The sequence below is a fragment of the Seriola dumerili genome, unplaced genomic scaffold, assembly GCF_002260705.1.
Source record: "Seriola dumerili isolate Sdu_G_001 unplaced genomic scaffold, Sdu_1.0 BDQW01000331.1, whole genome shotgun sequence".
Taxonomy (NCBI): Eukaryota; Metazoa; Chordata; class Actinopteri; order Carangiformes; family Carangidae; genus Seriola; species Seriola dumerili.
This window is the reverse complement of record NW_019174586.1, coordinates 49,510-76,180: the sequence shown is the minus strand read 5'-3', so window position 1 is coordinate 76,180 and position 26,671 is coordinate 49,510. Positions and strand designations below refer to the sequence as shown.

General features: G+C 42.7%; 5 protein-coding genes across 5 annotated transcripts; all 5 read right to left on the bottom strand.

Moving 5' to 3' along the window:
• Positions 1–283: 283 nt before the first annotated feature.
• On the bottom strand, positions 284–6,144 carry LOC111232532 (protocadherin gamma-A7-like). The gene is made up of 6 exons (XM_022760106.1): positions 5,816–6,144; positions 3,760–4,528; positions 2,521–2,714; positions 1,178–1,503; positions 390–586; positions 284–289 (listed from the first exon to the last, which is right to left on the bottom strand). The coding sequence occupies exons 1-6, from the start codon at positions 6,142–6,144 to the stop codon at positions 284–286; spliced, it is 1,821 nt and encodes a 606-aa protein (XP_022615827.1).
• Positions 6,145–7,628: 1,484 nt separating this feature from the next.
• LOC111232531 (protocadherin gamma-A2-like) lies at positions 7,629–10,088 on the bottom strand. Its single transcript, XM_022760105.1, has one exon. It carries the CDS (start codon positions 10,077–10,079, stop codon positions 7,629–7,631), a length of 2,451 nt encoding a protein of 816 aa, XP_022615826.1. The 5' UTR covers positions 10,080–10,088.
• Positions 10,089–11,034: 946 nt separating this feature from the next.
• On the bottom strand, positions 11,035–16,823 carry LOC111232530 (protocadherin beta-11-like). The gene is made up of 2 exons (XM_022760104.1): positions 14,412–16,823; positions 11,035–11,787 (listed from the first exon to the last, which is right to left on the bottom strand). The coding sequence occupies exons 1-2, from the start codon at positions 16,821–16,823 to the stop codon at positions 11,035–11,037; spliced, it is 3,165 nt and encodes a 1,054-aa protein (XP_022615825.1).
• Positions 16,824–17,653: 830 nt separating this feature from the next.
• On the bottom strand, positions 17,654–20,086 carry LOC111232529 (protocadherin gamma-A7-like). Its single transcript, XM_022760103.1, has 2 exons — positions 19,715–20,086; positions 17,654–18,430 (listed from the first exon to the last, which is right to left on the bottom strand). The coding sequence occupies exons 1-2, from the start codon at positions 20,084–20,086 to the stop codon at positions 17,654–17,656; spliced, it is 1,149 nt and encodes a 382-aa protein (XP_022615824.1).
• An 827-nt stretch (positions 20,087–20,913) lies between these two features.
• LOC111232528 (protocadherin beta-4-like) lies at positions 20,914–23,425 on the bottom strand. Its single transcript, XM_022760102.1, has 2 exons — positions 23,034–23,425; positions 20,914–21,746 (listed from the first exon to the last, which is right to left on the bottom strand). The coding sequence occupies exons 1-2, from the start codon at positions 23,380–23,382 to the stop codon at positions 20,914–20,916; spliced, it is 1,182 nt and encodes a 393-aa protein (XP_022615823.1). The 5' UTR covers positions 23,383–23,425.
• Between the last annotated feature and the right edge of the window lie 3,246 nt (positions 23,426–26,671).

Sequence of the window (26,671 nt, the reverse complement as noted above, 5' to 3'; positions counted from 1 at the left end):
CACACACACACACACACACACACACACACACACACACACACACACACACACACACACACATACACAAAGACAGAGAAATAGAGAGGGAGAAAGACATACATATAGATATATATACAGAGAGAGAGAGAGATTGAGAAATTATACAATTTCAAATTATTTTACCAATGAAAGCATTGGAGTAATACGACTGGTATTTTCTCTGTCCATGGTGCTGAACCAGAACAACCACAAAATGAAAGCAAATATATTCCCAGCAAGATACGTCAAATAGTACTGAAAAATGTTACAGCTGAAACGATAAAAGGGTCTAATACACCGTGTTGCAATATAAATAAAAATAGGCCTGAGAATAACAGAGGAGAAACATCTGCACCGTCTGGAAAACAAACCTCTATGGGAGAGTCTGGTTCATCCAGGATACTCTTTTCATTCTGTATCCGCTGCATCGTCCCTGTAGAACTGGGGTCCATTATCAGCACGTTCTGACTACCAGCTCTGCCGAACTTACAGTCACTCTTTCTGGAGTCAGTCGTCCTGCACACCTCGTAATTGTACACGTGCTGCAGAGTCCCTGTCCCCAAAGTGTCTGAGTAACGTGGTGGATAATATGGAATCACAGGGAGATTGGAGTGATACAGGATGCGAGACTGTCTCCATCTGTAGATTTTCACTGATGTAATAACCACTAAACACGTGATGAAGAGGAAGGAAACTACAGCGAGAGCCAACACTAAGTAAAAAGTCAGGTTGTCATTGTACTCCTTGTCGTGTGTAAAGTCAGTGAACTCCGACAGCACTTCAGGGAAGCTGTCCGCCACCGCCACATTAACAATGACTGTAGCTGAACGAGAGGGCTGCCCGTTGTCCTCCACTATAACAGTCAGTCTTTGTTTCACTGCATCTTTATCAGTGACTTGGCGGATAGTTCTTATTTCTCCATTCTGTAAGCCCACTTCAAACAGCGCCCTGTCTGTGGCTTTCTGCAGTTTATAGGAGAGCCAGGCATTCTGTCCAGAGTCCACATCAACAGCCACCACTTTAGTCACCAGATAGCCCACGTCTGCTGAACGAGGCACCATTTCAGCCACCAGAGAGCCACCAGTCTGGACTGGGTACAGAACCTGAGGAGGGTTGTCGTTCTGGTCCTGGATCAGTATTTTCACAGTCACATTGCTACTGAGTGGAGGAGAGCCTCCATCCTGCGCTTTGACGCGGAAGTGGAAATCTTTGATCTGCTCGTAGTCAAAAGAGCGCACTGCATGGATGACTCCACTATCAGCACTAACGGACACATATGAGGAGACTGGCACTCCGTTAACAGAGGAGTCCTCCAGTATGTAAGAAACACGGGCATTCTGGTTCCAGTCAGCGTCTCTGGCTTTCACTGTGAATATAGAGAGGCCTGGTGTGTTGTTTTCTACAATGTAGGCCTCATATGAGCTCCTCTCAAAGACAGGCGCATTGTCATTCACATCAGAGATCTGTAAGGTGAGAGTGACGCTGCTGGAGAGGGAGGGGACTCCCTCATCAGAGCAGGTCACTGTTATATTATACTCAGAGGCCCTCTCTCTGTCTAATTCATTGTCTGCCAGTAGGTTAAAGAAATTACTTGATGTCGGCTTTAGTGTAAAAGGTATATGTTCATTAATTGCGCAGTGGACTTTGCCATTATCTCCGGAATCTATGTCCTGAACATTGACCATAGTCACAACTGTTGCTGGTTTAGAATCCTCGGGAATCACATTAGTCTGCGACATAATATTAATGACTGGCTTGTTATCATTAATGTCTATCACTTCAACTGTAATCTTACATGAATCTGTCAGGCCTCCTTCATCACTTGCTTGTACGTGTATTTGATAGTAACGTGCCTTTTCATAGTCTACGCTACTTTTCAAGATCAAATCCCCATTTATTTCATGAATTTCAAACATGTCTCTTACATCTGCAGCGGTGTTGGATATTGAATATGTTATCTTGGAATTTGATCCTTTATCAGCATCAGAAGCAGTGACCCTGGTTATGACTGTACCTTTGGGGGCGTTTTCTGTTATTGTAGCTTTGTAAACCGTCTTCGTAAAAACAGGCGCATTGTCATTAGCATCAAGCACTGTAACATGTATCTGCGCTGTCCCAGATAGGTTTGGTTCCCCTCCGTCTACCGCAGTTAAAACTAGAAATATCTCCTCTTCCTTCTCTCTGTCAAGAGGTTTTTGTAAAACCATTTCAACAATCTTTTCTCCATCGGGTTGATCCTTCAGTTTCAGCACAAAATTCTCAGTCTTAGTCAGATAATAACTCTGCAGACTATTCATGCCAACATCGGGATCTAATGCCCTCTCTAGCAAGAATTTCGCTCCTATTACGGCAGACTCGCTTATTTTGAATTTCATGTCAGTTTTTTCAAATACTGGAGTATTGTCGTTTATATCTGTAATTTCGACAACAACAGTATAAAATTCCATAGGGTTTTCCAATATAATCTGAAAATGCAAAGCGCAGGGCGTCGTCTGTCCACACAGCGCTTCTCTGTCTATTTTCTCTTTGATAAGGAGGACTCCTCGTTCGCTATTCAGCTCGATGTGCTCAGCACTGTCTCCAGTAAAAATCCGAGCTTTACCTGATGTTAGTCGTTTCCTGTCTAAACCTAGATCCTGAGCGATGTTACCGATTAATGAGCCCTTTGCCATCTCCTCGGGAATGGAGTAGCTGACCTGTCCGGCCACCGATGAAAGAGAGAGGAAGGAGATAAACAACAGCACTTGCCGCCTCATTGTTCCGTCCGGTGTTTCCATGCAACACGAATCCCGTTACAGCCCTATTTTCACTGAAAGATCAATCCGCTGTACTTCCTCAATATATAAAGCAGCTTGGAATATTCAGTTACTGATAGTTTTCTTTAGCTTTCCGTGTCGGTACTGGGTGCTCTCTTGTGTGATATTCGCACTGCGAGTCTGTTTCTCACTGATTTAAGAAGAAAAGACGTTTGTGGGGGAGGTACTGCTGAAACCTGCTACACACTTGTGACACACTGGCCAACAGCGGCCCTACGAGTTCAATCTAATGTACTACACAAATCTGTGCAAAGGGAAAGTATTGAAGCCGATCATATGGTAGACAGAAGTTTAACATCTGAGGTACCAGTCAGATATTTAACACTCAATAGTCCACCTTAAAACCACCAATGTTGATGAGTGAAATTTGTCTGTGATGGTACACCACCATCAATCAGACACCAGTAAAAGCCTTGAGGACGCTAGTACAAATACTTATGAAATATAGGTCAAATCTTTTTTATACAGAAGAAATGCCTTTTCCAGTTATATAAACACACAGACAAGCAGTGAAGACGGCCTTTGAAAGAGTAATTCGTGTCATTAGGCGCTGTTATCACTAGCAGAATTAACAACTACCACTGAGAATAATCTTTATGATACAGAGTATGAAATAATCAGTACGGGGAACAGGTGATGATCCTGAATACACTGAAATACTGTAGAAACAGAAAAGTGCACATTTTCTTGAAATAGAATAGAATAAAGACACATGGCCTTACCAAAGTCAAGTATTAAGACACGATTAACATCCACATGGTAGTAATAAAAATATTATAACGCTTGCAGGTAACACAAAACAATGTTTTGTTATAATCAGCGATTTTCATAAAGGGTATATATGTCAAATTTCTTCAAGTTTAAAATTAAGCTTTTTGAGTGCATCAAAGGTGAAATCCAATGTAAAACAATATTAAATTCTAACCTCTAGAGGAGAGTCTGGTTCATCCAGGATGCTCTTTTCATTCTGTGTCCGCTGCATCGTTCCTGTAGAGCTGGGGTCCATTATCAGCACGTTCTGACTACCAGCTCTGCCGAACTTACAGTCACTCTTTCTGGAGTCAGTCGTCCTGCACACCTCGTAATTGTACACGTGTTGGAGAGTCCCTGTCCCCAAAGTGTCTGAGTAACGTGGTGGATAATATGGAATCACAGGGAGATTGGAGTGATACAGGATGCGAGACTGTCTCCATCTGTAGATTTTCACTGATATAATAACCACTAAACACGTGATGAAGAGGAAGGAAACTACAGCCAGAGCCAACACTAAGTAAAAAGTCAGGTTGTCATTGTACTCCTTGTCGTGTGTAAAGTCAGTGAACTCCGACAGCACTGCAGGGAAGCTGTCCGCCACCGCCACGTTAACAATGACTGAGGCTGAACGAGAGGGCTGCCCGTTGTCCTCCACTATAACAGTCAGTCTTTGTTTCACTGCATCTTTATCAGTGACTTGGCGGATAGTTCTTATTTCTCCATTCTGTAAGCCCACTTCAAACAGCGCCCTGTCTGTGGCTTTCTGCAGTTTATAGGAGAGCCAGGCATTCTGTCCAGAGTCCACATCAACAGCCACCACTTTAGTCACCAGATAGCCCACATCTGCTGAACGAGGCACCATTTCAGCCACCAGAGAGCCACCAGTCTGGACTGGGTACAGGACCTGAGGAGGGTTGTCGTTCTGGTCCTGGATCAGTATTTTCACAGTCACATTGCTACTGAGTGGAGGAGAGCCTCCATCCTGCGCTTTGACGCGGAAGTGGAAATCTTTGATCTGCTCGTAGTCAAAAGAGCGCACTGCATGGATGACTCCACTATCAGCACTAACGGACACATATGAGGAGACTGGCACTCCGTTAACAGAGGAGTCCTCCAGTATGTAAGACACACGGGCATTCTGGTTCCAGTCAGCGTCTCTGGCTTTCACTGTGAATATAGAGAGGCCTGGTGTGTTGTTTTCTACAATGTAGGCCTCATATGAGCTCCTCTCAAAGACAGGCGCGTTGTCATTCACATCAGAGATCTGTAAGGTGAGAGTGACGCAGCTGGAGAGGGAGGGGACTCCCTCATCAGAGCACGTCACTGTTATATTATACTCAGAGGCTCTCTCTCTGTCTAATTCATTGTCTGTTGTCAAACTAAAGAAATTATTTGACGTTGAGGAAATTGCGAATGGAATGTTCTCGTTAATGTAACATTGAACTTTTCCATTTTTGCCCGCATCTGGATCTTGGATATTTATCATTGTCACAACAGTGCCAGACTGAATGTCCTCTTTTATTGCACTGGATTTTGACATGACATTTATAACAGGTGTGTTGTCATTTGTGTCAGTTATTTCAACTATAATTTTGCATGAGTCAGTTAGTCCTCCTTCATCGCTGGCCTGAACATGTATTTGATATTGTCGCTTTTTTTCAAAGTCAGTGTTACCGGTCAGTGTAACTTCTCCGGTCTCTCTGTTTATCTCAAATAACTCGGACACATTGTCGAGTAGATTTAGTATAGCATAAGATACTTTTCCATTAGATCCTTCGTCTAGGTCAGATGCACTGACAATCACTACTTGTGTTCCTGAGGGTGAATTTTCTCTTATGGTGGACTTATATATTTTTTGCGTAAAAACTGGAGCATTATCATTACTGTCAAGGACATTTATATTTATTTGAACTGTCCCGGAAAGCTGCGGCTCACCACCGTCTACTGCCGTTAATATAAGCGACAAATGATTCTGTTTCTCTCGATCTAACGGTTTTTGTAAAACCATTTCAACCATCTTGCTTCCATCTGCCTGACTTTGCAGCCTCAAAACAAAGTTATCGGTTGGTTTTAATAAATAACTCTGAAGGCCATTCACACCGACATCCAGATCTATTGCCTGCTGCAACAAGAATACTGCCCCTGTAACAGCTGACTCGCTTATTCTGAATTTAATTTCACCTCTTTTAAAAATCGGGGCGTTGTCGTTAATATCTGTAACCTCAACGGTAATACTATAAAATTCCATAGGATTCTCCAAAATAACCTGGAAATGAAGAGCACAGGGCGACGTCTGAGCGCAGATCACCTCTCTGTCTATTCTGTCTTTGACAAGGAGAACTCCTCTTTCTTTATTTAACTCGATGTATTCTGCACTGTCTCCTGTATAAATGCGAGCTTTTCCTGATTTCAATCTTTTCACATCCAAACCCAAATCTTGCGCAATATCACCCACGAAAGAACCTGTCGGCTTTTCCTCTGAGATGGAGTAGCTGACCTGCCCAATCACTGAACTAAAATAGAGGATCAAGATAAACAGCAGCACTTGCCGTCTCATTGTTCTGGCTGTCGTGTTCCTGTTAAATGAACCGCGTGATATTCCTGTAAAAAGCGGATTGCTCTTCAGTAGTAATCCTATTTATGTCCTCGGGATACTTGCAGTAACCAGTTAGATCGTAAATTACAGATGTGAAATAACAGTATCAGTCCAAATTAACGTTTACAGCTTCAGTCTTCCTGTCCCGTACCGTCCCTTGTGTCTTTCTCTCGTTCTCTGTCTGAAATGATGTGGGAGGTTCTGCTGATTTCTTCTCCCAACTAACACAGACTGGCCAACAGCGGCCCTAAGAGTTCATCATGCCGAACTGCAGAATGCTGTGGAGGATGTAAAGCACTCACAATCATTTTCAGTGTGCAGGCTCATGGATACTTGAATGTAACACGGCGATTGAATGATTTAATGTGACAAAATATTTGTTTTACGTCATCTCAGAGTTATTTGTATTATAATATGAGCCTGAACGGCCAACCTCATTGAATGGTATGAGAAAGAGAAACTATGCCTGTATAAACTGGGTACAAATACTGATGATGAATTATATCCACTGTAAGTGTACTCAAATAGGTTTTTCTTTCTCTCTCTCTGGCTCTTACACACACGCACACACACACACACACAAACACGCACACACGCACACACGCGCACACACACACACACACACACACACACACACACACACACACACACACACACACACACACACACACACACACACACGAGCTCTTGAAGCTGTAGTGCCACTTTCTTTTAGACGCATAAAACTCGAAAAGGTAAGCATTCCTTTTTCAAAAACAGATCAGGAACAGCGCATCACAGCACTTGCAGGTATGCCTCATGAGCAAAGAAATTAGTTTTTTGTTTCATCATAGCATAAAAAACAACATTAGCGCAAAACACAACGTCATGAATAACTATAACCACGGTGGAGAAGATTCATATTTGACTGAGTATAGTTAAAAACGTATTGTCACGGAAATGAGAGAGGGAAGGGCTTCGTTTAATCCAATATAAGTTAACACTGCAACAATGACCTGTCCTCAAACAATAAAACACTGACCGAGAAGTGAGGAAGACTTAGGCGCTGTCCATGGTCCTGAAAAAAGAAAAACAGCCTAGATAATTCGAAGCTCTACTTGCCTAAAGTCTGAAAGTATTTCCTATTATGGAAACACGCCACATTTGAAATACTGTGCAAACAACTGCACACAATCTTCTGTGTTTTAGTAATATGGCTTGTGAAACACAAATCTGTGAGGGTAAGCAGGGGTTTAAAAATAATTCGTCCATGTCACCTTTGATACCGCTATCAAAATGCTTAATAAGTGCCAACATTAAAATAACTGAATTGAAAGGATGGGAATAAAAGTTTTATTATTTAACTAAATAAATGTAATGTTATATTACTTACATCGTTACCTCTGGAAAACTGACCCCTAGAGGAGAGTTTGGCCTCCTCTGTCTGGGGTGCTGAAATTTAATTGTCAACGAACAGAAAAAAATTTAACATACGACTCTGAGATAACCAAAGGGGAAAATATTCTAACCTCTAGAGGAGAGTCTGGTTCATCCAGGATGCTCTTTTCATTCTGTGTCCGCTGCATCGTCCCTGTAGAACTGGGGTCCATTATCAGCACGTTCTGACTACCAGCTCTGCCGAACTTACAGTCACTCTTTCTGGAGTCAGTCGTCCTGCACACCTCGTAATTGTACACGTGTTGGAGAGTCCCTGTCCCCAAAGTGTCTGAGTAACGTGGTGGATAATATGGAATCACAGGGAGATTGGAGTGATACAGGATGCGAGACTGTCTCCATCTGTAGATTTTCACTGATATAATAACCACTAAACACGTGATGAAGAGGAAGGAAACTACAGCCAGAGCCAACACTAAGTAAAAAGTCAGGTTGTCATTGTACTCCTTGTCGTGTGTAAAGTCAGTGAACTCCGACAGCACTTCAGGGAAGCTGTCCGCCACCGCCACGTTAACAATGACTGTAGCTGAACGAGAGGGCTGCCCGTTGTCCTCCACTATAACAGTCAGTCTTTGTTTCACTGCATCTTTATCAGTGACTTGGCGGATAGTTCTTATTTCTCCATTCTGTAAGCCCACTTCAAACAACGCCCTGTCTGTGGCTTTCTGCAGTTTATAGGAGAGCCAGGCATTCTGTCCAGAGTCCACATCAACAGCCACCACTTTAGTCACCAGATAGCCCACATCTGCTGAACGAGGCACCATTTCAGCCACCAGAGAGCCACCAGTCTGGACTGGGTACAGGACCTGAGGAGGGTTGTCGTTCTGGTCCTGGATCAGTATTTTCGCAGTCACACTGCTACTGAGTGGAGGAGAGCCTCCATCCTGCGCTTTGACGCGGAAGTGGAAATCTTTGATCTGCTCGTAGTCAAAGGAGCGCACTGCATGGATGACTCCACTATCAGCACTAACGGACACGTATGAGGAGACTGGCACTCCGTTAACAGAGGAGTCCTCCAGTATGTAAGAAACACGGGCATTCTGGTTCCAGTCAGCGTCTCTGGCTTTCACTGTGAATATAGAGAGGCCTGGTGTGTTGTTTTCTACAATGTAGGCCTCATATGAGCTCCTCTCAAAGACAGGCGCGTTGTCATTCACATCAGTGATCTGTAAGGTGAGAGTGACGCTGCTGGAGAGGGAGGGGACTCCCTCATCAGAGCAGGTCACTGTTATATTATACTCAGAGGCTCTCTCTCTGTCTAATTCACTGTCTGTCACTAATGTAAAGAAATTATTTGATGTTGACGTGATTGCAAAATTAATATTCTCATCTAGAGCGCAGTGAACTTTGCCATTTTCATTTGAATCTGGATCCTGAATGTTCATCATTGTCAGAACCGTGCCTGGCTTAACATCCTCAGATATACTGGATGACGTTGACATAATGTTGATAGCTGGTGGGTTATCGTTTGTGTCCAGCACCTCAATTATAACTTTACATACGTCTGAGTTACCACCTTCATCTGATGCTTGAACATCTATCTCATAATGCCTAAATTTCTCAAAGTCAAGTTTTCCCATTAACGTAACCACACCATTTTCCTTATCTACATGAAACAGTTCGAGTGCGCCCTGTGGAACATTAGAAATTGAATATTGTATGCGTCCGTGAGGACCTTCATCTGCATCAGAAGCGCTCACGGTGGTTAGAACAGCTCCTTTTAACGAGTTTTCTTTTACACTCGTCTTATACTCTGTTTGAGTACAAACAGGTGCATTGTCGTTTGCGTCCAATACATTAATAACAATTTGCATCGTTCCAGAGAGCTGTGGGTCGCCGCCGTCTGTGGCAGTTAATGTTAAAGACAACCGCTCCTGTTTCTCTCGATCAAGAGACTTTTTTAAAACCATCTCAACATTTCTATTACTGCCAATTTTATACGGGTTTAGAATAAATGTGTCACTTGAGCTAAGGGAATAGCCCTGGAGCCCATTAATACCTACATCGACGTCAACAGCCTTTTCTAGGACAAATTTTGATCCAATTTGAACTGTCTCACTAATTTCAAATTTCATTTCACTGTTTTTAAAAACCGGAGAGTTGTCGTTAATGTCGGTGATCTCGACTGTGATGCTATAAAATTGCATTGGATTCTCCAAAATGATTTGAAAATCAAGAGCACAGGGCGTCGTCTGTCCGCACAGCGTTTCTCTGTCTATCCGCTCTTTGATTACAAGCACTCCCCTTTCTTTATTTAACTCGATGTATTCTGTACTTTCTCCGGTATATATACGAGCTTTCCCTGATTTCAGTCGTTTCACATCTAAACCTAAATCTTGTGCTATGTTACCAACCAAAGATCCTTTCGCCATTTCCTCGGGTATGGAGTAGCTAACCTGCCCCAAAACCGAGTCGAGGGACACAAACGACATAAACAACAGCAGGACTACTTGCCGTGTCATTGTTCTGTCCGATATTCACTCGTACATAAAAACGGGTATCAAATCCGTTGTCCACTAAAACGATGTTAGACACAAATGTCAGTTAGATTATCCAGAATCCACACTCCCAAAAATACTGACGATTCGCCCGGTAGCTTCGTGTTTGACCATCTCATTGTTCCAAACCGTGCCTTTTCGATCATGTCTTTCTCTTTCACCGTAACACTTCGAGGTGATGGGGGAGGTACAGCTGCAATGAGCTCTGAAATCTCAGCTGACTGGTCAACAGCGTCCCTGTGAGTTGAATGTACTGAACTACACATCACATAAACGTTCCTGTTTTTTCCTGATGTATATGAGGCTGTGTTCATACACGTCAATTACTAACAGAAATTGAAATAACTTGCTGCGCAGTGAAATGTGATATGCTGTATTGATATAAAAAAACATTTTATGCATCCCTGTTTTTACGAAAAGACTTGCAGGCACAAACTAAAGTGCAAAAACACACAGACACATAAAATAAGCCAGATATAAGAAGGGGAAGACCCTTAACAATAAAAACCTCAGCAAAGTCTAATGTTGTGCTGTCCATGGTGCTGACAGGCACAGGAAGGGCAGAGATAGCAAGAGGACAGCATGTTGTAATCTTAAAGTGTGACTCTCTGTATGTGACATTAATTCAAATTCCCTGAATGTAATGCTTGAATTGTTTTTCTATTTTTTAAAGTTGACTATTTTCAACTATATGTGTTAATTCGGTTTTACGAAGAACTGGTATTACTGACTGCAAAAAATAAGGTACTAGTATTTTCAATATATCACTCTGGTTTACGTCTGTAAAATAGCAAATAGGCAGGTGACAAAAAAACTGCAGAATAACTGACATAAAATGATGAGCAACTGAGGCGTTTAGTGGAAATCAAGTGGTCTATCTAGTAGGAAAAATAACACTGAAGTGTGGATTCATACAACTTTATAGAAAGACAAGGCCAACCTCTAGGGGAGAGTCTGGTTCATCCAGGATGCTCTTTTCATTCTGTATCTGCTGCATCGTCCCTGTAGAGCTGGGATCCATTATCAGCACGTTCTGACTACCAGCTCTGCCGAACTTACAGTCACTCTTTCTGGAGTCAGTCGTCCTGCACACCTCGTAGTTGTACACGTGTTGGAGAGTCCCTGTCCCCAAAGTGTCTGAGTAACGTGGTGGATAATATGGAATCACAGGGAGATTGGAGTGATACAGGATGCGAGACTGTCTCCATCTGTAGATTTTCATTGATATAATAACCACTAAACACGTGATGAAGAGGAAGGAAACTACAGCCAGAGCCAACACTAAGTAAAAAGTCAGGTTGTTATTATACTCCTTGTCATGTGTAAAGTCAGTGAACTCCGACAGCACTTCAGGGAAGCTGTCCGCCACCGCCACGTTAACAATGACTGTAGCTGACCGAGAGGGCTGCCCGTTGTCCTCCACTATAACAGTCAGTCTTTGTTTCACTGCATCTTTATCAGTGACTTGGCGGATAGTTCTTATTTCTCCATTCTGTAAGCCCACTTCAAACAGCGCCCTGTCTGTGCCTTTCTGCAGTTTATAGGAGAGCCAGGCATTCTGTCCAGAGTCCACATCAACAGCCACCACTTTAGTCACCAGATAGCCCACATCTGCTGAACGAGGCACCATTTCAGCCACCAGAGAGCCACCAGTCTGGACTGGATACAGAACCTGAGGGGGGTTGTCGTTCTGGTCCTGGATCAGTATTTTCACAGTCACATTACTACTGAGTGGAGGAGAGCCTCCATCCTGCGCTTTGACAGTGAATACCAGCTGCTTGATCTGCTCATAATCAAAAGAGTGCACTGCATGTATAACTCCAGTTTCAGAGTTTATGGACACATAAGAAGAAACTGGGTTGCCACTGACTTGTGTGTCCTCCAGAAAGTACGAAAGTCTTGCGTTTTGATTCCAGTCGGAATCTCGTGCACTAACACTGAATATTGACAACCCTGGGACATTATTTTCAACAATATGGGCAGAATAACTTGGTTCAGTAAACACCGGAGAATTATCATTTACATCAGATATTTTTAGGTGTAAAGCTGCTTTAGTAGAAAGTGGAGGTGACCCACAATCAGTTGCAGTTATTGTAATGTTATATTCTGGTTTCGATTCACGATCAAAGGGTACTTGTGACAGCAAATTGTAATAATTAGTCAATGAGGACTGGATTTTAAAGGGGAGATTAGAATCTACTGAGCATGTTATGTGACCGTTTCTTTCAGAGTCAGCATCTTTAACATTAAAAACAGCTATTGTCGTACCCGGAGGGACATCCTCTGAAATAAAGCTGGTGAAAGACATTATATTTATAACCGGTGCATTATCATTTATGTCAGTGACCTCAATGACAATTTTGGTTGCATCGCTTAGGCCACCCTGGTCTTTGGCAATTACTCTTATTTCGTATTTTCTATCTTTTTCGAAATCAATATTTTCAGCAACGGATATTTTGCCAGTGAAACTGTCAATTTCGAATATTTCCCCAGACTTTCCCTTTACATTAGAAAAAGTATACGTAACCAAGCCATTAGACCCATTGTCGGCATCTGAAGCATTCACGGTAGTTATATAGGTGCCTATACCTGCATTTTCTGTCACGGTGGCAGTGTACAGTGATTGATTAAATACAGGAGGATTATCATTGATATCAAGGACAGTGATCTCGATATTTACTGTGCCAGATCGCTGTGGCGTTCCTCCGTCTACTGCTATCATCTTCAAAGAGAGGTGTGGTTTCAACTCTCTGTCTAATGGCTTCTGTAAAATCATTACAGCGAATTTGATTCCATCTGCGTTCGACTGCTGCTTCAGAACGAAATTATCATTAGGGGATAAGACATAATTTTGCAAGCTGTGGATCCCTGCATCGGGGTCATATGCACTTTCTAAATCGAAATGCGATCCTATTGTTGCAGATTCGCTAATTTCTAGATCAATTACATTATTTTTGAAAGTTGGCGCATGGTCATTCACGTCTAATATTTCCACTGTTACCCTGTGCAGTTCAATTGGATTTTCTAAAATAATTTCAAAACTGAAGCTACACGGTGTTACGTCTCCACAAAGCTCCTCTCGATCTATTCTTTCATTCACGACTAGAGTCCCTTTGTCTGTCTTCAGCTCAGTGTACTGATTGTTTTCTCCGGTCACGATGCGGGCCCGGCCAGAACGGAGCCTCTTTAGATCCAAACCAAGATCCTGTGCTACATTACCGATCAGAGAGCCTTTCTTCATCTCCTCCGGTATTGAATAACGGATCTGGCCATTGATGGTGGTAATCATGAAGTAAAAAATGAACAGTTGCAATGTCAGTGTCCAACACAACAGCCATTTTCCGCATCGGTGCTGGCGCAATCCCATGTCGTCACGAGTAAAATCCTGGATGCAACAGTAAATAAAATCCTTCAGCAAAAAATTCAGACGCAAGCTACACTCCAATTCAATAGTGCTCCATTTCTGTCGAGTAGAATTGTTCGATAATTATCAAACAAAAAAGGCTGTTTCAGTGCGAGTGTCTTTCCGTCGAACGTCAACTTGTATGAGGAGAGTGTTTTTATACCCTCGTCTTTCTATTCTCTATTACAGTCGTAACAACACTAGACTCCGTTTTACTGATCAACAGCGTCCCTTAGAGTCCAAACAAAGGAACCAACCTTGCCAAACGCAAATAGGTTGAGAAAACCCTTTCTATGAAATCTACTGTGTGGACCGAGAGGAATACAATAGTGGAAATAAAAATTAATAGATGAAGAACCTCAAACCAAAATGTAACATCAAAAAACACACTCCACACATAATCAAACCAGAGTCAGAGAGCAAGCGATTTAAAGCAGTATTTAAACCATGTCTCATTGTATGGAGCCGTCCAACGTTGCAGCGCTAAATATAAAGGTTAAAGAATGACATTAACTTCAACGAAAAATTTGTACATTATAGTAGGCAAACTTCTAGAGGGTTGTCAGTGTAAGGAGTTTTGATTGTCAGTACTAAAAATATTTACTCTGTTGCACAATAAAAACAAGTTATCTGTCCGTTTTAACACAATGCAACTAAGTAAAACAAGACTAATATGCAAGTGAAATGTGACAGCAGGGTCTGAGAATATAGGCAGAATAATATCTTTTTGAAGTTCTGAATATGAATGCAGACCCATCTTATCCAGTGATGTAAAGTGAGATGCTGTCCATGGTGCTGAAAATGTAGGTATGGCGCAAAACACTTTCCAATGAATTTAACTAAACACAGAAAGAAATAACTGTACAGAGAGGAAGCTACATTATTTAACTAACCTCTAGAGGAGAGTCTGGTTCATCCAGGATGCTCTTTTCATTCTGTATCCGCTGCATCGTCCCTGTAGAACTGGGGTCCATTATCAGCACGTTCTGACTACCAGCTCTGCCGAACTTACAGTCACTCTTTCTGGAGTCAGTCGTCCTGCACACCTCGTAATTGTACACGTGTTGGAGAGTCCCTGTCCCCAAAGTGTCTGAGTAACGTGGTGGATAATATGGAATCACAGGGAGATTGGAGTGATACAGGATGCGAGACTGTCTCCATCTGTAGATTTTCACTGATATAATAACCACTAAACACGTGATGAAGAGGAAGGAAACTACAGCCAGAGCCAACACTAAGTAAAAAGTCAGGTTGTCATTGTACTCCTTGTCGTGTGTAAAGTCAGTGAACTCCGACAGCACTTCAGGGAAGCTGTCCGCCACCGCCACGTTAACAATGACTGTAGCTGAACGAGAGGGCTGCCCGTTGTCCTCCACTATAACAGTCAGTCTTTGTTTCACTGCATCTTTATCAGTGACTTGGCGGATAGTTCTTATTTCTCCATTCTGTAAGCCCACTTCAAACAGCGCCCTGTCTGTGGCTTTCTGCAGTTTATAGGAGAGCCAGGCATTCTGTCCAGAGTCCACATCAACAGCCACCACTTTGGTCACCAGATAGCCCACATCTGCTGAACGAGGCACCATTTCAGCGACCAGAGAGCCACCAGTCTGGACTGGGTACAGAACCTGAGGAGGGTTGTCGTTCTGGTCCTGAATATTTAATTTAACGGTCGCATTGCTGCTTAGAGGTGGGGAACCTCCATCCTGTGCTTTTACGAAAATATTAATTGTTTTAATTTGCTCATAGTCAAATGATCGAACGGCATGCATGACTCCACTTTCTGCGTTAACAGATATATAAGTGGATATGGGGTTACCATTTAACTGAGTATCAATAAGCAGGTAAGACACTCGTGCGTTCTGACCTGAGTCAGAGTCCCGTGCTTTCACGGAAAACACAGACAGTCCTGGGGAATTATTCTCCATGATAATAGCTTCATAATAATTCTGCTCAAATACAGGGGCATTATCATTGACGTCGGAGATTCTTAGTGTTATTGTCTTGTTAGTTGAGAGCGGTGGGCTCCCTTCATCCACTGCCGTGAAAGTGATATTATAATCAGGATTACGCTCCCTGTCAAGGACACCGTTTGTTACCAGAGTATAATAATTCTTTAGAGATGAGTGGATTGTGAACGGGATATTGCCGTTAACTGAACAGTCCACTTTGCCATTTTTGCCTGAATCTAGATCTTTAACGTTTATGATGGCTACAGTAGTTCCACTAGGAGAATCCTCGGCAATGGAACTAGAAAACGAGGTTAGTGTTATTACAGGTGCATTGTCATTTACATCCGTCACTTCAATTATCACATTTGTGGATGTGCTCTGTCCACCTTGGTCTTTTGCCTGCACACCGATTTCGTATATTTTATTCTCTTCATAATCAATTACACCGTTTACAGTTAAATCGCCGCTGTTTTCATCCAGAAGAAATAGTTCAGCAACATTACTTGACATGTGATTAAAGTGGTATGTAACACGTCCATTCATCCCTTCATCTGCATCAGTTGCGCTCAACCTCACTACTAAAGTACCCTTTGGAACATTTTCTTTAACAGACGCCTTGAAAATAGATTGCGTAAACACTGGAGCATTGTCATTTGTGTCTCTGACAGTCACCTGTATTTTTAGTGTCCCCGATCGCTGTGGTTCACCCCCGTCTACAGCAGTTAGAGTGAGAAGCAGCTTTTCTTCTTTCTCCCGATCTAACGCATTAGAAAGATACAACTGTGCATATTTATGTCCATTTGGGCTGGACAGGACCTTAATATTGAAATGTGTTGTTGGGTGTAACGCATAGCCATTTAAAGCGTTGATGCCAACATCAGGGTCGGTGGCACTCACTTGTAATATGTCAGTTCCTGTAAGAGCAGATTCTACGATTTCAACATGCATTTCTTTCTCGTGAAACACAGGAGCATTGTCATTCACATCCAACACTTCCACTACCACGCTATGTAGTTGCATTGGATTCGTCATAATCATTTCAAAATTCAAGCTGCAGGGCGATGTCTGCCCGCAGAGCTGCTCTCTATCTATTCTTTCTCCTACGACCAGAATCCCTTTGTCTACATCCAGCCTAATATACTCGCTGCTATCACCGCTAACGATTCGGGCACCGCCTGATTTCAGTCTTTTGGCGTCGATCCCTAAATCTTCAGCCACATTTCCCACAAAGGAGCCCTTTCTCATCTCCTCGGGGACAGAGTAGCGGATCTGGCAGACTGTCTCCTCAATGAGAAAAACAAGGATGAAGGCCCGTACTTGCCATTTAATCGTGGGTTCACCGCTGATATGAGCCATGTTCCCGAATCAATCCGATCAACTCCACATTAAAGTATGTCGCAAACAGCCTGCGTATAACTCCGTATATTCCTTCAGTTCATGTGTTTATAATCCACAGAGTGACAACGAAAACGTCAGTCTAACAATCAGTGGTGAAAATAAGGACTGACTGTCCTGCTCTCCACGGTACACTAAGAGGAGGACTGGAGGTGTAGCTTCATTTCAAAAGCTTTACATGTGCTTAGAAGACCAACAGCGGCCCTTAGAGTCCGATATGAATATAACAAGTGCTGTCATAAAATATGGGGAAAATACTCCTCTCTGAAGAGCAGTTCCGTGTTTAAGAGGCAGCAGACGTTTAAATGATGTAGAGGAGATGTTTAACTTAATGTGTGCATTCTGTTTGAACGACGGAAACAAAGTGAGAAACCAAAATACATCTGCAGCCACCAGACATGTTGCTGTAAACTGAAAACAGTCTTTCGTGGAACTATTGCCTTTGTTTTCTCCCTGAAAAAGCTTCGCTCAATTCACAAAGTCAATTCATATCTTGTAATTACAACAGACTAAAAACCCATGCAGACAACATTACAGATGAGTGGCAGATAATGACACCAAAGTGTTCATCTTCCTCACTAATCTTTCTCGCTTGAGGGAAATGGCTCAACTCTGAGAGGAGCTGTCCATTACTAGTAGTACTGAAGATGACCACTAAACAGGCAGTGAGAGAAGCCATGAAATTTAAGTAATACCTGCAATCTAAAAATAAGATAATATAAGATCTACCTTTATTGATCCTCCGTAGAAGAAATCGAACGATAATTGATCCACTGTTAGTTTGTTAAGGACTATGGAGCGAAAAAACTCACCTCTAGAGGGGAGTCTGGTTCATCCAGGATGCTCTTTTCGTTCTGTATCCGCTGCATCGTCCCTGTAGAATTGGGGTCCATTATCAGCACGTTCTGACTACCAGCTCTGCCGAACTTACAGTCACTCTTTCTGGAGTCAGTTGTCCTGCACACCTCGTAATTGTACACGTGTTGGAGAGTCCCTGTCCCCAAAGTGTCTGAGTAACGTGGTGGATAATATGGAATCACAGGGAGATTGGAGTGATACAGGATGCGAGACTGTCTCCATCTGTAGATTTTCACTGATATAATAACCACTAAACACGTGATGAAGAGGAAGGAAACTACAGCCAGAGCCAACACTAAGTAAAAAGTCAGGTTGTCATTGTACTCCTTGTCGTGTGTAAAGTCAGTGAACTCAGACAGCACTTCAGGGAAACTGTCCGCCACCGCCACGTTAACAATGACTGTAGCTGAACGAGAGGGCTGCCCGTTGTCCTCCACTATAACAGTCAGTCTTTGTTTCACTGCATCTTTATCAGTGACTTGGCGGATAGTTCTTATTTCTCCATTCTGTAAGCCCACTTCAAACAGCGCCCTGTCTGTGGCTTTCTGCAGTTTATAGGAGAGCCAGGCATTCTGTCCAGAGTCCACATCAACAGCCACCACTTTGGTCACCAGATAGCCCACATCTGCTGAACGAGGCACCATTTCAGCCACCAGAGAGCCACCAGTCTGGACTGGGTACAGAACCTGAGGAGGGTTGTCGTTCTGGTCCTGAATATTTAATTTAACGGTCGCATTGCTGCATAGAGATGGGGAACCTCCATCCTGTGCTTTTACGAAAATATTAATCGTTTTAATTTGCTCATAGTCAAATGATCGAACGGCATGCATGACTCCACTTTCTGCGTTAACAGATATATAAGTGGATATGGGGTTACCATTTAACTGAGTATCAATAAGCAGGTAAGACACTCGTGCGTTCTGACCTGAGTCAGAGTCCCGTGCTTTCACGGAAAACACAGACAGTCCTGGGGAATTATTCTCCATAATATTAGCTTCATAATAATTCTGCTCAAATACAGGGGCATTATCATTGACGTCGGAGATTCTTAGTGTTATTGTCTTGTTAGTTGAGAGCGGTGGGCTCCCTTCATCCACTGCCGTGAAAGTGATATTATAATCAGGATTACGCTCCCTGTCAAGGACACCGTTTGTTACCAGAGTATAATAATTCTTTAGAGATGAGTGGATTGTGAACGGGATATTTCCATTAACTGAACAGTCCACTTTGCCATTTTTGCCTGAATCTAGATCTTTAACGTTTATGATGGCTACAGTAGTTCCACTAGGAGAATCCTCGGCAATGGAACTAGAAAACGAGGTTAGTGTTATTACAGGTGCATTGTCATTTACATCCGTCACTTCAATTATCACATTTGTGGATGTGCTCTGTCCACCTTGGTCTTTTGCCTGCACACCGATCTCGTATATTTTATTCTCTTCATAATCAATCACACCGTTTACAGTTAAATCGCCGCTGTTTTCATCCAGAAGAAATAGTTCAGCAACATTACCAGACTTGCGGTTAAAGTGGTATGTAACACGTCCATTCATCCCTTCATCTGCATCAATTGCGCTCAACCTCACTACTAAAGTACCCTTTGGAACATTTTCTTTAACAGACGCCTTGAAAATCGATTGCGTAAACACTGGAGCATTGTCATTTGTGTCTCTGACAGTCACCTGTATTTTTAGTGTCCCCGATCGCTGTGGTTCACCCCCGTCTACAGCAGTTAGAGTGAGAAGCAGCTTTTCTTCTTTCTCCCGATCTAACGCATTAGAAAGATACAACTGTGCATATTTATGTCCATTTGGGCTGGACAGGACCTTAATATTGAAATGTGTTGTTGGGTGTAACGCATAGCCATTTAAAGCGTTGATGCCAACATCAGGGTCGGTGGCACTCTCTTGTAATATTTCGGTTCCTGGAATAGCAGATTCTAGTATTTCAGCATGCACTTCTTTCTCATGAAACACAGGAGCATTGTCATTCACATCCAACACTTCCACTACCACGCTATGTAGTTGCATTGGATTCGTCATAATCATTTCAAAATTCAAGCTGCAGGGCGATGTCTGCCCGCAGAGCTGCTCTCTATCTATTCTTTCTCCTACGACCAGAATCCCTTTGTCTACATCCAGCCTAATATACTCGCTGCTATCACCGCTAACGATTCGGGCACCGCCTGATTTCAGTCTTTTGGCGTCGATCCCTAAATCTTCAGCCACATTTCCCACAAAGGAGCCCTTTCTCATCTCCTCGGGGACAGAGTAGCGGATCTGGCAGACAGTCGCCTCAATGAGAAAAACAAGGATGAAGGCCCGTACTTGCCATTTAATCGTGGGCTCATTGCTGATATGAGCCATATTCCCGAATAAATCCGTCCAACTCCACATCAAAATATGTCGCAAATAGCCTGCGTATAACTCCGTATATTCCTTCAGTTCATGTGTTTATAATCCACAGAGTGACAACGAAAACGTCAGTCTAACAATCAGTGGTGAAAATAAGGACTGACTGTCCTGCTCTCCACGGTACACTAAGAGGAGGACTGGAGGTGTAGCTTCATTTCAAAAGCTTTACATGTGCTCAGAAGACCAACAGCGGCCCTTAGAGTCCGATATGAATATAACAAGTGCTGTCAAAAAACATAGGGAAAATACTCCATGAAGAGCAGTTCCGTGTTTAAGAGGCAGCAGACGTTTAAAGGATGTAGAAGAGATTTTTACCTTAATGTGTGCATTCTGTTTGAACGACGGAAACAAAGTGAGAAACCAAAATACATCTGCAGCCACCAGACATGTTGCTGTAAACTGAAAACAGTCTTTCGTGGAACTATTGCCTTTGTTTTCTCCCTGAAAAAGCTTCGCTCAATTCACAAAGTCAATTCATATCTTGTAATTACAACAGACTAAAAACCCATGCAGACAACATTACAGATGAGTGGCAGATAATGACATCAAAGTGTTCATCTTCCTCACTAACTCCTTCTCTCTTGAGGGAAATGGCTCAACTCTGAGAGGAGCTGTCCATTACTAGTAGTGCTGAAGATGACCACTAAACAGGCAGTGAGAGAAGCCATGAAAGACAGGTAATAACTGCAATCGAAAAATAAGATAAGATAACATAAAATTGGATGAATTAAGATAAGATAAGATGTACCTTTATTGATCCCCCATAGAGAAAATTCAATTTACACCATAATTGATGCACTGTTAGTTTGTTGAAGACGATGGGTCAAAAAACTCCCCTCTAAAGGAGAGTCTGGTTCATCCAGGATGCTCTTTTCATTCTGTATCCGCTGCATCGTCCCTGTAGAACTAGGGTCCATTATCAGCACGTTCTGACTACCAGCTCTGCCGAACTTACAGTCACTCTTTCTGGAGTCAGTTGTCCTGCACACCTCGTAATTGTACACGTGTTGGAGAGTCCCTGTCCCCAAAGTGTCTGAGTAACGTGGTGGATAATATGGAATCACAGGGAGATTGGAGTGATACAGGATGCGAGACTGTCTCCATCTGTAGATTTTCACTGATATAATAACCACTAAACACGTGATGAAGAGGAAGGAAACTACAGCCAGAGCCAACACTAAGTAAAAAGTCAGGTTGTCATTGTACTCCTTGTCGTGTGTAAAGTCAGTGAACTCCGACAGCACTTCAGGGAAGCTGTCCGCCACCGCCACGTTAACAATGACCGTAGCTGAACGAGAGGGCTGCCCGTTGTCCTCCACTATAACAGTCAGTCTTTGTTTCACTGCATCTTTATCAGTGACTTGGCGGATAGTTCTTATTTCTCCATTCTGAAAGCCCACTTCAAACAGCGCCCTGTCTGTGGCTTTCTGCAGTTTATAGGAGAGCCAGGCATTTTGTCCAGAGTCCACATCAACAGCCACCACTTTGGTCACCAGATAGCCCACATCTGCTGAACGAGGCACCATTTCAGCGACCAGAGAGCCACCAGTCTGGACTGGGTACAGAACCTGAGGAGGGTTGTCGTTCTGGTCCTGGATCAGTATTCTAACTGTAGCCACCGAACTCAGAGGAGGGGATCCCGCATCACGAGCAGTCACGTTAAATTCAAACCGCTTGATTTGCTCATAATCAAACGACCTCACTGCATGAATGGCACCAGTTTCTGAATTTACTGACACTAAAGAAGACACTGCTACCCCACTAATCTCTTTCTCCTCCAGAAAGTAAGAAACCCGAGCGTTTTGTCCCCAGTCTGCATCACTGGCGTTGAGAGCAAACACGGAAAATCCAGGAGAGTTGTTCTCTCGTATAGTCTTACTATATTCTGATTTAACAAATTTGGGTGGGCTGTCATTCACGTCAGATACTTTTACATTGATGTTTTTACTGCTAGACAGTGGCGGAGAACCTTGGTCAGAAACAATTATGGTGATGTTATACTCAGGAATACTTTCTCTGTCTAAGACGTTGTCGGTTATTATGGTGTAATATCCAGTTAATGAAGACTCAATTTTGAAAGGTATTTCAGAGTTAATGGAGCACTTGACAACACCGTTACCATCAGAGTCTTCGTCATTGACATTAACAACAGCTATAGTTGTACCTGGGGGTGAGTCCTCGGATATCGAGTTAGAAAATGACATAAGTTGTATCGTTGGGACGTTGTCATTCTCATCAATTATTTGAATAATAACTTTGCACGTATCTGTATATCCCCCGTGGTCACTAGCCTGCACGTTTAATTGATAAATCTTAGATTTTTCAAAATCTAGTTTTCCTGCAACTTTAATCTCTCCGGTTTTATCATTTACTGCAAAAAGCTGCTTCGCTTCTCTTGCAACATGAGCTATGGAATAAGTGACTTCACCATAATGTCCTTTATCTGCGTCATTTGCACTAACAGTGGTTACCACTGTTCCTTCAGGAGAATTCTCCTTGACATCTGCTTTGTAAACAGGCTGGCTACACACTGGCGCATTATCGTTAGCATCTAGCACAGTGATATGAATACGCACAGTTCCTGATCTATGTGGCTCGCCGCCATCTGAAGCAACCAGCACGAGTGTGTGGGTTTCCTCTTTCTCGCGGTCTAACGGGTTTTGTAAAACCATTTCGATAAATCTGCCTCCGTCCGGTTGGCTCTGTACTTCCAATTTGAAATTATCTGAGGGTTTAAGGGTGTATTTTTGAATATCATTAATACCAACATCAGGGTCGTCTGCACTCTCCAATGAGAAGCGAGTCCCTGATGCAGCATTTTCAACAATTTTCAAGTTGATTGCATCCTTTGGGAACAGCGGGCTGTTATCGTTAATATCTATTACTTCCACTGTCACCCGATAAAGCTGGATTGGATTTTCTAAAATTACCTCGAAACTGAAGCTACATGGCGTCGTCTTTCCACACAGCTCTTCTCGGTCGACTCGCTCTTTAATAACAAGGCTGCCTTTGTCTCGGTTTAAATCGACATACTGTCGGCTTCCTTTAGTAATAATACGAGCTTTACCTGATATGAGTCTCGCCACATCCAGGCCTAAATCTCTAGCAATGTTTCCAACAAAAGACCCTTCTGCCTGCTCCTCTGGTATAGAATATCGAGCCTGTCCAGTCACTGAGCTCAGCTTGAAAAGACAAAGAATGACAACCATTGCCTGCCATCTAAGAGCGATTTTCCACACACAAGCCATCCTAAATCCAAAGGTTACAGAAGAAGCGATCCCTTTCAATGCAAATCTGATGGAGTTAAATCCATGAATTGAAAAGGTGATAGTATTTTCAGCAGATAGATTCCACACTTTAAACCTTGAGGAGTCAGACCGTCTTCTTTCCAAGCAGTTAAACACTGAATGGAGTTAAAGGGGTGGATCGCTGCACTGCTTATTTGGACAGTGAGTCAGTGATGTATCAACAGCGGCGCTCAGAGCCCATCCACGGTAATGTATCTGGTGTGCACATTATTAGGAACAGTTAAAATGTTGTTTTCAAATCATATATATAGGTTTTAGTATTATATTAAAATGTTGATATAAAGCTCTACATGTGAGCAGTATGAACGAAGCCTATGCTTTTAAACTGACCAGGCTGTGTTCCACAAAAGCATATTGTTTTCAAATTGCATTAAAATGTTATTCCCTTAAGATCACAACTGATGCTGTGAGGCTGAAACATTAATGATGATCTATAAAATCAACTATAAAATATACAAAGGTGAACGTTCAGCATACATACAGTACTACAATCCAACTACTGAAAAACAGAGTGGGTAAGGGAAACTAGGGAAAGAGACATGGTCTTTTATGGTCATTTTGCTTTCAGTTGTCATTTTTTGATTTTTACCTGCAACGTCTGAATACAGGTGTTTTTCTTACAATATAGATTGCTTACAGTAGGAATATTAGTTCAACAAATAAGTAACAAAACCTTCATTAAAAAAGGGTGATGCCACTCCCACAGATTAAGATGTGAAACTGTAACTGTTGCCGATAATGTTAATGTGACTGGAATCTTCGGCCTAAAACAACACCAAGACTCTTGTTAGTGTCCTTTTACTGCATACATATGTCTCTAGCGTGGGTATGATGTTAGAAAGTTTGATGAGAAGAAGAATAAGAATACCCAGGCCACCACTACAAGCGGTAAAGAAAGTTACTTGAAAGTGAATCCATCGGCCGTTCCAGCACCATGGACAGCGGCAATGCAGCGCTACTGACAGCCGCACACATTGCTCTAAACACTTCAGAAGAAAAACAATGAACGAAAGATTAAATATATCACTCACCAATGTTGACATTTGGGAACAGATGCCTGACAGTTGCTTGTCCACCTGCGATGTATCAGCCCCAGCTCCATCCACACTCACCAAACTTTGACTCATCGGTTGCATACATTTCATGTCACTCTTTCTGGAGTCAGTGGTCCTGCACACCTCGTAATTGTACACGTGCTGGAGAGTCCCTGTCCCCAAAGTGTCTGAGTAACGTGGTGGATAATATGGAATCACAGGGAGATTGGAGTGATACAGGATGCGAGACTGTCTCCATCTGTAGATTTTCACTGATATAATAACCACTAAACACGTGATGAAGAGGAAGGAAACTACAGCCAGAGCCAACACTAAGTAAAAAGTCAGGTTGTCATTGTACTCCTTGTCGTGTGTAAAGTCAGTGAACTCAGACAGCACTTCAGGGAAGCTGTCAGCCACCGCCACGTTAACAATGACTGTAGCTGAACGAGAGGGCTGCCCGTTGTCCTCCACTATAACAGTCAGTCTTTGTTTCACTGCATCTTTATCAGTGACTTGGCGGATAGTTCTTATTTCTCCATTCTGTAAGCCCACTTCAAACAGCGCCCTGTCTGTGGCTTTCTGCAGTTTATAGGAGAGCCAGGCATTCTGTCCAGAGTCCACATCAACAGCCACCACTTTGGTCACCAGATAGCCCACATCTGCTGAACGAGGCACCATTTCAGCGACCAGAGAGCCACCAGTCTGGACTGGGTACAGAACCTGAGGAGGGTTGTCGTTCTGGTCCTGGATCAGTATTTTCACAGTTACATTATTATTGAGTGGAGGAGAGCCTCCATCTTGCGCTTTCACAGTCAGCTGAAGCTCTTTAATCTGTTCATAATCAAACGAGCGCACTGCATGTAAAACCCCTGTTTCAGTGTTTATAGACACATAGTTAGAGACTGGATTACCGCCGATTTGTGTGTTTTCCAGGAAATAGGAGATTCTCGCGTTTTGACCCCAGTCAGAGTCCCGTGCGCCGACAGTGGTGATGGACACTCCAGGAGAATTATTCTCTGTGACGTAAGCAGAATATGAGTTTTTGTCGAACAACGGGCCGTTGTCGTTTACGTCAGAGATTCTAAGGTGTAATGTGACGGAGCTAAAAAGAGGAGGGGACCCGGAGTCGGTGGCTATTATTGTAATATCGTATTCAGAAGTGGTCTCTCTATCAAAATGCTGATCAGCCACTAAATTGTAGTAGTTCGTTAACGACGACTGGATTTGAAACGGAAGCGTTTTGTCTATAGCACATTTTATTTGTCCATTTTTCTCTGAGTCAGAGTCTTTGACGTTGATAACAGCTATTGTTGTTCCGAGAGGGGCATCTTCTGATACAGTGTTAGAAAATGACATGATATTTATAACCGGAACATTGTCGTTGACGTCAATAACATCAATTATAACTTTACTGGTCCCGGTCAAGCCACCTCGATCCCTTGCCTCTAACCTGAGCTCATATTTTTTCTCTCTTTCAAAGTCAATAAGTCCGGCAACAGATATGACACCTGTGTTTTCATCGATACCAAAAATATCAACTGTGCTGCCTTTTATTTTTGAAAAACTGAAAATTACTTCTCCGTTAGTGCCAATGTCTGCATCAGTTGCATTAACTGTTGTGATGTAAGTGCCTTTTGGCGCATTTTCAACGACTACGGCCCTGTAGACTGACTGATTGAATACAGGCGCGTTATCATTTGCGTCTAAAACGGATACATTTATATTTACAGTACCAGATCTCTGTGGGTTTCCACCGTCTACTGCTATTACTTTAAGAGGGAGATTGGGGTGTTCCTCTCTGTCTAATGGCTTTTGGAGCACCAGTTCAGCATATTTACTGCCGTCTGGATTTGCATGTTGTTTCAGAATGAAATAATTATTCGGAGACAGGATGTAATTTTGTAATGCGTTTAATCCAACGTCAGGATCAACTGCGCTTTCAACGGGAAATTTTGCTCCAACTGTAGCAGATTCGCTCATTTCAAACTGGATATTTTTATTTGGGAAGAAAGGAGCGTTATCATTTATATCTAAAATTTCGACGGTGACACGATGAAGTTCGATTGGATTTTCTAAAATCATTTCGAAGCTGAGGCTACAAGGTGTCACATCTCCACACAGCTGCTCTCGGTCTATTCTCTCGTTCACGACAAGAATCCCTTTGTCTGTCTTCAGCTCAGTGTACTGGATGT

Coding starts and splice junctions, on each gene's coding strand:
- LOC111232532 (XM_022760106.1), bottom strand. CDS start 6,144: ATGAGACGGCAAGTGCTGCTGTTTATCTTGATCCTCTATTTTAGTTCA. Junction 4,529..5,815: donor ATGGAATTTTATAGTATTAC/CGTTGAGGTTAC, acceptor TGTGACTGTGAA/AATACTGATCCAGGACCAGA. Junction 1,504..2,520: donor AAAATAGACAGAGAAGCGCT/GTGTGGACAGAC, acceptor CTCCCTCTCCAG/CAGCGTCACTCTCACCTTAC.
- LOC111232531 (XM_022760105.1), bottom strand. CDS start 10,079: ATGACACGGCAAGTAGTCCTGCTGTTGTTTATGTCGTTTGTGTCCCTC.
- LOC111232530 (XM_022760104.1), bottom strand. CDS start 16,823: ATGGCTCATATCAGCGGTGAACCCACGATTAAATGGCAAGTACGGGCC. Junction 11,788..14,411: donor AACCAGACTCTCCTCTAGAG/GTTAGTTAAATA, acceptor AACCCCCCTCAG/GTTCTGTATCCAGTCCAGAC.
- LOC111232529 (XM_022760103.1), bottom strand. CDS start 20,086: ATGGCTCATATCAGCAATGAGCCCACGATTAAATGGCAAGTACGGGCC. Junction 18,431..19,714: donor TGGTAGTGGAAGTGTTGGAT/GTGAATGACAAT, acceptor TTAAATATTCAG/GACCAGAACGACAACCCTCC.
- LOC111232528 (XM_022760102.1), bottom strand. CDS start 23,382: ATGGCTTGTGTGTGGAAAATCGCTCTTAGATGGCAGGCAATGGTTGTC. Junction 21,747..23,033: donor AAATCCAATCCAGCTTTATC/GGGTGACAGTGG, acceptor GTTCGGTGGCTA/CAGTTAGAATACTGATCCAG.